Source organism: Protomyctophum bolini (genome assembly GCF_963924005.1).
Source record: "Protomyctophum bolini genome assembly, chromosome: 1".
Lineage (NCBI taxonomy): Eukaryota > Metazoa > Chordata > Actinopteri > Myctophiformes > Myctophidae > Protomyctophum > Protomyctophum bolini.
The window spans coordinates 27,178,838-27,193,115 of record NC_137862.1 but is presented as its reverse complement, the minus strand read 5'-3'; the positions used below and the strand labels follow the sequence as shown (position 1 = coordinate 27,193,115).

The following is a 14,278-nucleotide window of genomic DNA, read 5'->3' as shown; positions in this document are numbered from 1 at the left end:
TGAAATCGATTCATAATTTCCTTTTTTTTTGTGATATGAAATGTAAGCTTACCCTAATCACAGTAAACATAATGTCTTCAGTCATTTTCAAGTTACTGTAGTTGCTGTAGTCACCTGTCAACGAGGACTACAGTCTTCGTTGACAGTGTGTCTCATTTTCAAGTTACTGTAGTTGCTGTAGTCACCTGTCAACGAGGACTACAGTCTTCGTTGACAGTGTGTCTCATTTTCAAGTTACTGTAGTTGCTGTAGTCACCTGTCAACGAGGACTACAGTCTTCGTTGACAGTGTGTCTCGCTGACAGTGTGTCTCATCGACAGTGTGTCTCGTGGACAATGTGTCTGTCAACGAGGAGCCAGCTGACCCTCATTGACAGGCATGTGTGTGCATGTGTGTGCATTTGTACTACTAGCTAGTCTAAGCGTACCAATTTTATTTATTTTACAGCAGTTTTTACTTGAATTTTACTTGTTCTGGTAACTGAGTGAGGAAAAAGTATGAAAGGGCAGTTGTTTACAGACGGGGAAAAGGGGCAGGGGCTCACGCCCCCTTTGATGTCTATGTGTGCACATCCCTGGGCTAAGTTTGTACAGCATGGGAAGGTCTAAAACACAACAACGCATTTTTCACGTTCTATCTTCCTCCAGTCTCTACAAAGATGTCAGGCCAACTGTCTCGGAAACAGCTTTACTCACTCTCAACATTTATTGTCATATTTATGGGGTAAGACGTCCATCCAATTTATTATCTTAACACTGTACACATATTAACTATTATTACTAGTAACTTATTCGTTTTGTACTTTGTCATTACGTATTCCTCATTTTGCACAATAATAATAAACTTATAAAGCACTTTTCAAAACAAAGTGTTTTCCAATGGCAGAATAAAATACAGTGCAGCAAGATGAAACAGTTCATATGCAAATGAAAAAGGTAAACGGGTAAAAAATTTAATAATACATAAAAAAAACTGGATAAAGTGCCCCTCGGGGCACAGGTCTCACCAGGGCAGGTCAGGTTGTGGCCTCCTGGTGGCGCTATAATAGGCCAATGTGAAAAAGGTGCCATTTTGTTGGTGGCGCAATAACAGGCCAATGTGAAGAGAGGGATATATTCCTCAGCCTAGTAGGAAAGTCTGTGAACGATTTCACGTAAATTGCACAGTTTTGGACAGAATCTAGAGGAGTAATATAAAAAAAAATGTTTTACAAAAGTCGGCCTCCTGGTGCCGCTATAGCAGGCCGTTCTGGAAAAGTTGGGGCAGAGGTTCATCTTGGTATCCAGGGAGTGTGTGTGCAAAATTTGGCTGAGGCGAGGTTAGCATTGACCAGGTTAACGGTACCGGAGGTTAGCTGTACACAGACAGACGGACGGACGGACGGACACACACACACACACACACACACACACACACACACACACACACACACGGGGGCAAAACATACTCTCTCCCCATGTCTTCGGACTGGTGGAGACAAACATCAAGTTTGCCTTTGTGTACAGGTGAGTTTTCAGCTGTGATTTAACAAGAACACAGTGAGCTAACTTGAGCTCTTAGACTTAGAGCCTCTGGCAGGGCATTCCAGAGCCTAGGTGTCTGGGCAGAGGAAGCCTGGTCATGCATATTGAACTTGCAGTCTTGCAGGAGAGCCTTGTAACCTTGTTCGAGTAATGTATCTGTTCTGTAATGTATAGCTTGGGGCCAGGCCATATGCAGGGCTTTAAAAGTTGGTATTAAAATCTTAAAATAAATCCTAAAGCTCACAATAGGATTATGGGTTTCCATCAATAAACTGCAAAATAAAGATTATGCTTATTAAGGAATATTATATGAGTGATTTATGTAAATTAATTTCACTCCTATGCCACCAAAATGTGTAACGCCTTACCAACAGTCATTAAGACATGCGAATCCCTTGACTCCTTCAAAACCGCTCTTCAAAGGCACCTTAACGGACGGCTGCAATTCGAAACTGGCCCCCGGAAAATCTGAATCTCCCACCTACCCCTTTTTCCCCTCACTGTATAATTATGATTTACTCTTTTTGACTATATAGAAGTGTATATTTGTACGTCTCTAAATGTTATGATGAATTGAACATGGTGTACCCTATTGTAAACAAGTGTAATGTTTCATGGTGTCGTCCCACAGTTAACAGTTTTGTATTGACTTCTGCTTCAAATTTAGTGTAATTCTCCAATCTGTTAAAACCCCCTTATGGCCACTGACGTTATTGACGTATTGAAATCATTATTAATAGCCTAAATACTTCAATGTTACATCTCCACCTTGTCGGACTGTAGCCGAAACCCCAGCAAATTCTGGAGTAGCCTACCGTTAAAACCCTATCCCATAGTCAACCCTCATCGCTACCCAAACAGATCATCACAGACTCAACCACAGTTTCAAACAAACATCAATCAATCAATCAATCAACTAGTTCCTACTTCCTATACTAGCCACATACTTGGTAAATAAGGTATTATTATGTTGTAACTAATTACTTTCTAAACATTAGTAAGCATTAAAGCTGTACTATGTAATTTTTACGGCTCTAGCAGTGATTCTCAACCTGTTTCATTTCAAGGACCCCCATGTTTGACATGCATTAGTCTACAGAACCCCCCATTTAATGGCATTTCAATCTCTTGGACTCCCAATTCATATTGTATTATCAATGTTAATTTTACTCTTGTAAAGTATACAAATGGAACGAAACGGACCAGATAGGGTTTTCGAAATAAATGTCAGAGCTGAAATCGACATGTAAATATGAAATAAATGCTTAAACATGGAGATATAGTGTCTCTCCAAAACTGGTGGGTAAAACTGAACAACCAATATGTCATTGTCTCCACCAGGCCGAAGGCATGAGGAGAGAGTATGTTTTGCACTCTGTCCGTGTGTGTGTCCGCCTGTCCGTTACCAGCTAATCTCCGGCACGCCAAATTTTGCACACACACTCCCTAGATGCCAACAATGAACCTCTGCCCCAAATTTACCAGAACGGCCTGTTATAGCACCACCAGGAGGCCGACTTTTGTAAAACAAATTTTTTGCTATTACTACTCCAGATTTTGTCCAAAAATCCTGGCTTTCAAAGTTTGCAGGACTGGCCCATTTTGAACATTTCGTTCCATTTGTATACTCTACAAGAGTGTACAAGAGTAAAATTAACATTGATTTTACAAGGACAAATGGCACCCTTTTCACATTGGCCTATTATAGCGCCACCAGGAGGACACAACCTGACCTACCCTGGTGGAGACCTGTGACTTTATCTAGTTTTCGATTGGACTCTTTTTGACATAGCTGGCTATACTGTAGGCTTGTCATTGCAGATATTATGTCATTATTTAATCCTAGTATTAACCGAGGGGCACTTTTTCTAGTTTTTAAGCTATGATTCCCTGCTTTCACATGACGTGAAAAAAACGAAAATGTAATAAAAATCCATGAATCTATGGTGCAAGGTATTAGCCTTGCGTCTTTTGGCACCGTAACAATGGTGGATGACCTGAAGCAGGATGGGGACTACACACACACACACAAGGGACTGGTTGAATCAGCATGTGTACTATGCGCTGATCGCACGCCCTGGAATGACATCTGGCCCGGCCACTTTGCGTGTTTTGACGCATGTCCTTTTTTGAGGGGCGCTAGCGCCTCCAATTGAAGATTACGTCACATGGCAGCCCATGACAGTCTATGGGATTTTTAATGTTTAGTATGACGTTAATCGTTTGACAGCCAAATCTTTGGAGAGGTGTGTTGTTTATAGGGCAGTATGTGACGACGTGAGATGTCATATGGCCAATATAAATACATCCCTGCGCCCCTCAATTCACAAAAGTGTGATGTTTTTGGCCCATTCTTGATGGGAACCCCTTTTGGTGTTTTAAGCATTATACTTTAGCTATTGAAAAATAGAAGATTTTCCGAAAATTGTCATGATTATTTTTTAAAGGAGGCGTGGTCTCCGCTAAGCCTAAATTTGGTCGGTGGAACCTCCAGGACTGTGGTGCCTCAGACACATACATTCTCCATGCATTGTCAATGGCGTTTGTGTTAAGACAGAATCTACTATGGCTATATCTGTTTATAGCGCCCCTCAAAAAATAAAGGTAGGTGGGAACAGGGTAAGATGAGCCAGTGGGTATAGTTGAACCACCCCCTTGCTGCATCTAGAAAACTAGAAAACTGTGTTGTCATCAGGTGACATTAAATCAGTGGCATCCATCATTTACGCACCTGGCTTTGAAGTTGGGAAGAATGATTGGACAATAGGCCTTTACGGTGCCTATAGGCAACCACACTCCCCAGGATTGAGTTGTCAATGCCTGTGTGGAAATTCAGATGGATTGCTCCAGCCACTGTCATTCAATCGCAGCATGGAATGACACAGCTTCCAGCCAATGACAGTGCAGAATGGCACACCTCCCAATTGCGCAAATTACACTCGGTGCCGCGCTATGAGTTTGTAGATCCGCTATTTTTCAACAGGTAAAGTTTTAAATGATGGTTAAAGTGATATAACGATCCCACAGGTTGTATAGGTGATATGAGGACTGTGATGCATTGTGCATACAGTACATTGTAAAAAAAAAAAAAGTCATGTCTTTCCTGTAGTGTTGGTCCTAACTAACCTAGCTTCATCTTTTGACTTCTCTGTTGCATATATAGGACCATTTATATCTACTACACTTGGTACAGTAACGGAGACGTGTCATTGAGGTGAGATTTTCCTTTTCTGATGGTCTTTAGGCTATATGGAATTTAACAGAATCTTTCTCGGGGGTTATGTCTGTGGCAGCTCAAGCTATAAGCCAAATTTTCCCTGGGGATAATTAATATGACAGCTGACCAAAAAGCATAGCTTTAAGTGCCAACTTAAACTGCTAAACTGGCAATGGGAGCGACCTCGCTGAAAAGCTGCCACCCAACCAAACACTCTCACAGAAGTTCCTGGCCTGCCCTAGCCTGGCTAATAAGAGTTCCTGGCCTGCCCTAGCCTGGCTAATAAGAGTTCCTGGCCTGCCCTAGCCTGAATAACAAGAGTTCCTGGCCTGCCCTATCCTGGCTAATAAGAGTTCCTGGCCTGCCCTATAGCCTGGCTAATAAAAGTTCCTGGCCTGCCCTATCCTGGCTAATAAGAGTTCCTGGCCTGCCCTAGCCTGGCTAATAAGCCAGACTCAAAAATCACACTGTTGTGTCGTGTCCGCCGGCAGGCAATTTGTTTGCCAACAGTGTGGAGTGTGGACCATGGTGATATTGATAAAAAAAAGCTTCTAATATTATTTCATGCCCCAAAATCTATAAATCTCACACTATTAATGCAACTGGCCGGTTCCTTTTTTCACTTGAGCAACTGCCCCTCTAAATGTCTGTGCACGCCACTGTTAACTATTACATTGTAAGAGAAACAAATGAAAAGAAAGCATGGCCTGAGGAGACACAGAACTTTATCCAGTCTAAAGAAACAAAACACAGGTTGGATAATACACACTAGCACCTTTGGTGGTTGGCACTAATGGCTGCATAACGAGTTAATGATAATGAGATAGTTATCTGTTTGTTTGTTTGTACAGTTGTACAAATAGTGCTTGGCTCTGTGTACAGTATGTCACTATATTCATACCTATATGTGTGTGTGTGTGTGTGTGTGTGTGTGTGTGTGTGTGTGTGTGTGTGTGTGTGTGTGTGTGTGTGTGTGTGTGTGTGTGTGTGTGTGTGTGTGTGTGTGTGTGTGTGTGTGTGTGTGTGTGTGTGTGTGTGTGTGTGTGTGCATTTCTCCCTGAAGCTTTTGCAACACTCTCGCTCCTCCTGAGAAAGAGATCATAATACTACATTCTCAGGATCCTACAAATGTAACCTCCAATCGTAAATGGACAGAAAAAGATATGGTTGCACCAGAAGGGTGAGAAATTCACTTTGGTGTTTTTGGCATGTGCTTTTTCCAAACAAACTTTATACCTTATTGTTTCATAGTTTTCATAAAAACTGGCGTGTTATCGGGGTCACTGGCATATGTTTTCAAATGGGGGGTTCCGCGGCCTAATAAATGTCGATTTGGGGGTCTTTGACATGAAAAAGTTTGGGAACCACTGGCTTACCTCTCAGTGAAACTCTGTGCACAGTCAAGTGAAAAGAAGTGACTGCTCAGTGCTGACGTCATGTGTATTTTAGGATAGGAGACATGTGGGTGACTGTCCGCAGAGTGACCTCCACCAGACCAACCACTAGGGGTCGTCAGTGGCGGGGACAACGTGAGGGGAAAATGGTAATTGGCAATTGACTAGATTGGGATAATTTGTCAGACTTCTGATTGGCCCGGCCTGACTCCACCAGCAGGCCCTTTCCGCCTTGTTTATGTTGAATTTGCTAAAACAACATTTTTTTGGAAATAACTAAACACAAACATGATATGCCCTGCAGTCACCATGCTGCACCTGTGATGTTCCTCTTTTTTACGGACACCAAGTTTAAAATACGAATTGAATGTACAGAATATCAGTATGAAGCAACTGAAAAACACCGTATTTCAATGGTAGTGGATGGAGAGAAAGGATTTTTGTCCAACCACAAAACGGCAACCAATGGGTGTGAAGACAGGCACAACCACAGGCGGGACTTGACAAAGGGTGAATTGTACAGTAATTGTATTGTGTTGCACTCAGATTATTAAAGGGATATTTCACTTAAAAAAAAACTTTTGGTAATTTCATCGTCTAGTCTACTCAGGCGTATGTCAACACCCCAGACAGTCTTTAAGTTGCTCAATTCAGTATTTAGATATTTATTATTTTCAGCTGCCATGCCCCCTTTCTATACAAACCCCTTCCTATACAAACTTTTAACTCCATTTTAATCATTATAGAGCGTCAGTCCTGACGTCCTGACGTCACTCGCTCATCCCCTGGTTCTGCCTGGTTCACGGAAGTAATTTCTCTATGGAGAATAACATGGGCTCATCTTAAAATCATTTCATATAAGCGTTGTGGTCCAAAAATAATCAAGCTGTCTCTGCGTTATTGTCAGGGAGGTGTCTCTGTATCGTTTAGGACAGTCAGTCACTCATACAGCTGAGGGCTGAAAACACCTGTCCTTTTTGCTGTTGACTGATATTGTCCTTCTAATATGTGAGGGGGCCGTGTTTCTTCATTTACTGTTTTCATTTATTTTGGCGGATATATACATTTAACATATTATATGTATATGTTATTCTTTATAAGAAATCCAGTGTGGCAGGATGGTGTCTCTCTGTCTCTCACCCCGTTGTCGTGCTATGTGATATGAGCCTCTATGTAAATTGTGCAGCATTTTATGGCAATAACCAACATTTGTTGGTTATTGCCATACAATGCCAAATGCCATCCAGATAGGGCGATAGTGCAGAGTCGATGGGATTATTAGGATGCAAATCACATTTTTGGAACAAAATGCCTCAAATCATCCAATTGCCATCAAAGGCATAAGAACAAATGGCACGTTCACATTGGTCTATTATAGCGCCACCAGCAGGCCACAACCTGACCTGGCCTGGTGGAGACCTGTGCCCCGATCAGGGGCACTTTTTCTAGTTCTACCAAAAAACTGAGCAGATTCCCGGTGCACATTTCCGAACGCACCCTATATGTGTATTTACTATTTATACATGTTATTTAATACTAACATTATTCTTGATCTTTACAGACTTAAATACCGTCAACCAAGAGCAATATTTGGGTAAGTTACAGTAGGCTACCGGTATTCAGACAAGATTATCATTTTATCAACTCTCCAGAAGTATTTCAAGGCATTGCACTATACATAACATAATACCACATGCAGCTAAGGTCAATGATAAAAGTGTTATATAGCAACATGGTCCATTTGGAATTTGAATCACAATAACCTAACGCCATGCTATAGGTTCAAATGTAAAGGTGATTCTTAATCACTATACCAACCCGTCATATAGGCCGACGTGAAAGCTTTAGTAATAATAATAATAATAATAATAAACGTTATTTATATAGCACCTTTCATACATACAATGCAACCCAAACAAGAATGTTATGACCTGGCTCTTATAACAAAAGGAGGAAGACACACGGCTGTTTAAAAGTTTTTTACAACTTAATATGCATCAAACAATACTAAAGTACTAAGTAGAGTGTGTTAATCAGTAGATCAGTAGTGTTAGTGTGTGGATGACGTGTGGTAAATGTAGTGTGGGGTGTTGAATGGTGCAAACAAATGCTGCTGCTCTCATGGAAGGAGAGAGAGGGTTAGTGTGGGGCGGGCAACACCCTGCCATTTATAGAGCACCCTGGGCCAGGTGCTCCCAATTCACTGATCGGCTCCCCTATTTCCCAACCTGTAGGGCTTGTGAAGGCAAAGACAGTAGGCAGCGCAGACCCTGGTAGGCCAGGCTACAGCTAGGGGGCTGTGACATATATTATGTATGTGACTTTTTAGTCTCAACGTGGGTGAATATTACACTCCTGTCTTGCTTTGAGTGTGTCTCTCTCAACAGGAGAAGAGATGTGAACTCAGTCACCAACTGGAATGTTCCTCTGGTCTGGGAAGGAACTTTTGATCCTGTGGTCATAGACGCCATCTACAAGAAAATGGACCCCAGGATTGCAGTTGTTGTCTTTGCGGTTGGCAAGTGGGTACTACATGCACGCACGCACGCACCATGACGCATGACCCTATAACCCTTTTGTGGTGGTTCTGGACAACCGTGGGTCCGACCGACTCGACACCAGGCACTGCACTCCCTGTGGTGGTGTGGAACTTGTGTCGCATTTGAAGTCGGTGGGGTGAACGGTTCTCGAGTTACGTGGATTACAGCCATATACACAGACAGACAGACAGACAGACATGAGATATGGTGCATTTATAGATAGTCGACCTGACGTCGGAATAAAAAAAATGTCTTCTAAATTCTGACAGTTTTCTGAAATACTATATGTTTCTATGTCAGTGGTGCTCAATATGTCATTTCAAGGACCCCAAACATTATATGTATTTGGCACCGACCACCATCTGAAAATATGTTGTTCCAGTGACCCCAGCCGGGTTTGATCAAATCCCGATTTACGTCCCATAGCTACCCTCGATCAGGGAATGAACAAGGCCACACAATACGTTGCTCCGGAACTACCCTGCTGGGACTGGAAGAACCAGATTCTGGCGCATGGAAGGAGTAGGCTCTGTGGGTTGACTCCTGTTCGGGCCCCTCCTACATGTGCGTCTCACCAGGTCCACTCCTGCTCTCACCAGGCCCAGGACCTGTGCGTTGCACCAGAGTCCCAGCACCAGGCACTTCATTCAGGAGTGGTGGATTATAATGGCCCTCCTAAAGGCCTAACCGAAAACTATATTTATTTGACAACTTTAGAACTAGTTAATTATATATTTAGATTATTATTACAAAACCTACAGTAACCACTTCAGCCCTATATAGATGGTATCACTGGTAATAAAGTGCTCCTGCGTCCTGGCAGGTACACCCGCTTCCTGAAGGATTTCCTGGAGACCGCGGAGAAGTACTTCTTCGTTGGCTTCCGGGTCACCTACTACGTGTGCACGGACCACAAGGAGGAGATTCCCAAGGTGGGCATTTGATTCTCTATAGCTTCCTTTTGTTTTTATATTGTGTTGAAACTCCAATAACTAACAATACAACCACTAGACCTCATGTAATGTACTCTTAACGTTGTATTTAATAATACCTTAATTTCATGTCACACGTTGTAATCACTTATAGATTGAGTTAGCTGAAAGAAGGAAGATCACTCCCCTCGACATCCCCAGTGCCACTCGCTGGCAAGATGTGGTGTTGGGAAGAATGAAATGGGCAATGCTGTTCATTGATAAACAGGTATAGTGTATGTACAGTATATGTACAGTATTGTAATTTATGTTACATATTTGCCATTTTTTTACTATTTGAAAATCATTTTAAAATAGTTCAACTATTAAAGCCGATCTACATCTACACGTTGTGAGCTTGTAGATCAGCTATTTGAACTATTTTCAAAGGTTTTTTTAAATAGTAAAAGAAAAAAAAGGCAAATAAGTTTCCCATTTATTTTTTATAGCAGTGTATATTTGTACGTCTCTAAATGTTCTGATGAACTGTCTGTCTGTCTGTCTGTCTGTCTGTCTGTCTGTCTGTCTGTCTGTCTGTCTGTCTGTCTGTCTGTCTGTCTGTCTGTCTGTCTGTCTGTCTGTCTGTCTGTCTGTCTGTCTGTCCGTCCGTCCGTCCGTCTTCTTCTTCTTTTTTTCCTGGGGTCCATGGAAGAATATATTTTGCGATGTGGGTCGGCAGGAAAAATAAATGTTTGTATTTGTTTATTTTCGTAACTTTCTCTCTCTCTCTCTCTCTCTCTCTCTCTCCTGTCAGATCCGCAACGAGTCAGACTACCTGTTCATGATGGATGTGGACAGTGTGTTCTACGCTCGCTTCGGGGCAGAGTCTCTCAGCCGCCTGTCGGCTGTCCTCCACCGTAGCCACTACAGGGTTTTTACACTCATTCCTTTTCATGTCGGCAATAATTAAAGCAGCTGTGAAGTGAGTGTCGGGGCCTTAAATAGTAATGTATGTCATCATCAATATTTTTATCAGACCACACCAAGAGATGCTTTTCCTTACGAGCGTCGTAAAGCATCCCAGGCCTTCATCCCATGGGGTGAAGGTGACTACTACTACACCGCTGCAGTATGGGGAGGCTACGTTGAAGACATGTACAAACTGGTCAGGTACAAATCACTAAATATATCCTTGCTCTCGGGCAGAATCTCCATGTTTGGACTTTTTGTGTTTTTTAGTCAGTTAACAATGAATGCCCTCCCTATAGAGCGTCGCAGTCCCGCCCCCGAGAGACCCGGAAAATAATTCCATGTTAATTTTCCTCATAGACCTTTCAAAAAGTATTTATTTAAAGACGTTTATGCTGCGGACAAAGCCAACTTGAATTGTGACAAATCATGACAATAAACACAATGTTTTGGGCCGAACAAATAATTATCATTTTTTTCTTGTTTTGCTTCTTTGTAATTATTAGTTTGGTCCAAAATACTGTTTGTTGTCATGATTTGTCATGATTCGAGTTGGCTTTGTACGACGCTTAAAAGGTCTTTACATAAATACTTTTTGAAATGTCTATGAGGAAAATGCATTGGGAATAATTTCCTGGGCCTGGCGTCGTCATGAAACGAGTACAGTACAGTACAGTACAGTACAGTACAGTACAGTACAGTACAGTACAGTACAGTACTCACTTCGGGTCTGATTTTTTGCTTTAACCGTTTTGGACATGTATTGAAAAGTCGTAGCTCTTAACATGTTTTTTTTTACCCATTTAGACCTGAGAACGATTCTACAAATGCCTTCTAAATTTTGACCGTTTTCTGAAAAACCCATGTTTCTATGTCAGTGGTGCTCAAAACATTTTCATGTCAAGTACCCCCAAAAATTATATGTAATTGGCCACCAACCCCCATCTGAAAATATGACACCCCCCCGGCACTCAGTGCCGCGCTCTGAGCTTGTAGATCTGCTATTAGCTAAAGTACTATACTGTAACATAATGCTTAAAACACCAAAAGGGGTTCCCGCCTTGAATGTGTTTATGTGTAAACCTCTCTCCTCAGGTACTGTTATGAACAGTCAGAGATCGACCACAGGAACAATATCGAGGCAATGTGGCAGGAAGAGAGTCACCTCAACAAGTACAGTTTACAGCTGGTTCATAATGCTGTTTTTATAAAGCACTGGTTCCCAAACGTATTCATATTAGCCTGCGGACATGCATTAAGCTACGGACGCCCCATTTTAACAGCATTTCTATCTCTGGGACCCCAATTTATATTGTGAAATCAATGTTAATTTAACTCTGAGAGGGTACAAATGGAACCAAATGGACCCATAAGGATCCATTTGGTTCCATTTGTACACTCTCTGAGTTAGAGACCCATAAGGGTCTAATTGGTTCCAAACTATCATTTTGCTGGGGCCCCTGGACCCCACTTTGGGAACCACTGTTCTAAAGGTCCTTTCAGATGGGCAGTGTGTGGTGCAGACGTTATCGCCTGGACCAACGACGACAGGCGCAAGCGTAAAAGAAACGCTCAACACAATGCAGGTCTAGTCCTTCGGTCGCAGGCGCGTGCACGAAACGAGCACGGCATGCAACAATTTCATGGGACCGCACCCACATAAATACGCTTGCGTTGACGCCCCTCAACTTCTCTGCGTGTACCAAAAAAGAAAACGCAGGCCTCTCATTGAAAATGAATTACCAGACGCGTAAATCGCTGCTCCTCTGAAAGGACCTTTATGATGTGTGCATGCAAAATGGAGAGTGTAAAATTGCGGTATGCGCATGCGTGAATGCCAAATCAAGTGGCGAAGTGAGTTTAACGTCATTTAACGTTGTTTAATTCATGATAGGACTTTTCTGTTTGAATGTATGGGCTGTCAAGGCCAGAAAGTAATTGTTTTGCCACTCAGTAGGCGTTCCCGCATTACTTCCGGTTATGATGATGATGTCACGCGCATACCCTACATGCTCAAAAGTTAAAGGGATACTTTTTGCACAAAAATATATTTTAATGACATTTAGAAGATTTAGAACACTTTTCTGGGGTCTTTATGTGTGTAATATGTGGTTTTAGATATTTTAGCTCACTTATTTTTGCAAAAAGGGTGAAGTGTCCTTGGTGATTTTACAAGGCAGGCTTTTTGTGTTTGTGTTTTTTTACTATAGATCTGTATTCGAACCAGCCCAGGCATAGATTGAAGACAGACAGAAATAATAATTTGCTCAAAAAGAGATCTTGACCTTTTTTTAACCTGTCTGTCTGTCTGTCTGTCTGTCTGTCTGTCTGTCTGTCTGTCTGTCTGTCTGTCTGTCTGTCTGTCTGTCTGTCTGTCTGTCTGTCTGTCTGTCTGTCTGTCTGTCTGTCTGTCTGTCTGTCTGTCTGTCTGTCTGTCTGTCTGTCTGTCTGTCTCTCTGTCTGTCTGTCTGTCTGTCTGTCTGTCTGTCTGTCTGTTTGTCTGTCTGTCTGTCTGTCTGTCTGTCTGTCTGTCTGTCTGCCTGCCTGCCTGCCTGCCTGCCTGCCTGCCTGCCTGCCTGCCTGCCTGCCTGCCTGCCTGCCTGTCCATCCATTCAGGTACTTCTTGTACAACAAGCCCACCAAGGTTCTGTCAGCAGAGTACCTCTGGTCAGACTATGACCAACCTGGACCAGAGATCTGGGTCAAACGTGTTTCCCAGCTGGTGAAGAACTATGCTGAGGTGCGACCCAACTGGTGACGGAGCTGATCCATTTATTTATTTATTGATTTCCCACCACGGATTAACCTCGCGGCAGACTATCCAGCATGTATTTTCCACCTCGGAGGAAACTCTGGTAAGGCCGGCAGTGTCAGTATAGGCCAATCAGAGGCAGGCGGGGCGTTACCATGTCTATGCTCGGATGTAGAAAAGATATATGCATATTAACCGTCCAACGGGCCAATGAAATAAACAGTAATATAGTGACATCACACTATCAGCCCCTCCTCTAACCCCTCCCCCCTTATCATACAACTACAGCTGTGGGTGCGGCTTTAGTTCAGGTGGATCACCACCCATCACCACCCACCAGGCAAACCAGGCATACTTAATGAAACAATAAGACCTGATGAACATGGTTTAGGGTGGACAAAAATCACGGCACTCCATCTTTAAGTCAAAAAACGTGTGGGCACCCCTGGTCGATACTATAGCATTCTGGAACTGTCCACCTCGATGCAACGCAAATAACATAACCATATTACCCAGTTCTTATGTTGCACTATATTGTCTATACTATAAAATAAATGTAATGCATCTACCTGTATGGACCACATACAGGTCTTATCATGTAACCTGTCGGTGTATGAACCTCATACTTGAAAATATATGGAAACGAAGAAAGTATCTTATGTTAAACACGGATTTAACAGATGTTAGCACTGTACAATATATATATATACTCATACTGTATTATTACAGTTAGTTGATTGTATTTATTTTATTACTTTTACTTAAAAGCTCGTTTTTTATAATATAATGTATAAATGTCCTTTTGCTTGTGTCTATACAATCAACAATGCAGCCGTCCAAAATGCCTGATGTAGCAAAATTAAAAAGTGTGAACCTAAGCGAAAAGTCTCCTATCTATGCCTCGAACCTTACCTCGCCCATCCACCGACTGCTAGCCCAAAGATTTTCTTTTCGGATGTTTTTTTATTTACA

At 42.3% G+C, this 14,278-nt stretch overlaps 1 protein-coding gene across 2 annotated transcripts; it reads left to right on the top strand.

Annotated features, from left to right (window-relative positions):
• Positions 1-642: 642 nt before the first annotated feature.
• Positions 643-13,999, top strand: LOC308321873 (globoside alpha-1,3-N-acetylgalactosaminyltransferase 1-like). Of its 2 annotated transcripts, XM_080772965.1 has the most exons (11): positions 643-723; positions 4,687-4,737; positions 5,804-5,920; positions 7,696-7,728; positions 8,522-8,656; positions 9,498-9,606; positions 9,761-9,874; positions 10,400-10,516; positions 10,622-10,755; positions 11,650-11,727; positions 13,171-13,999. In XM_080772965.1, the coding sequence occupies exons 1-11, from the start codon at positions 659-661 to the stop codon at positions 13,310-13,312; spliced, it is 1,095 nt and encodes a 364-aa protein (XP_080629091.1). In that variant the 5' UTR covers positions 643-658; the 3' UTR covers positions 13,313-13,999. The 2 variants fall into 2 exon arrangements, with proteins under 2 accessions (XP_080629091.1, XP_080629092.1); XM_080772966.1 differs by lacking the exon at positions 5,804-5,920.
• Positions 14,000-14,278: the final 279 nt, after the last annotated feature.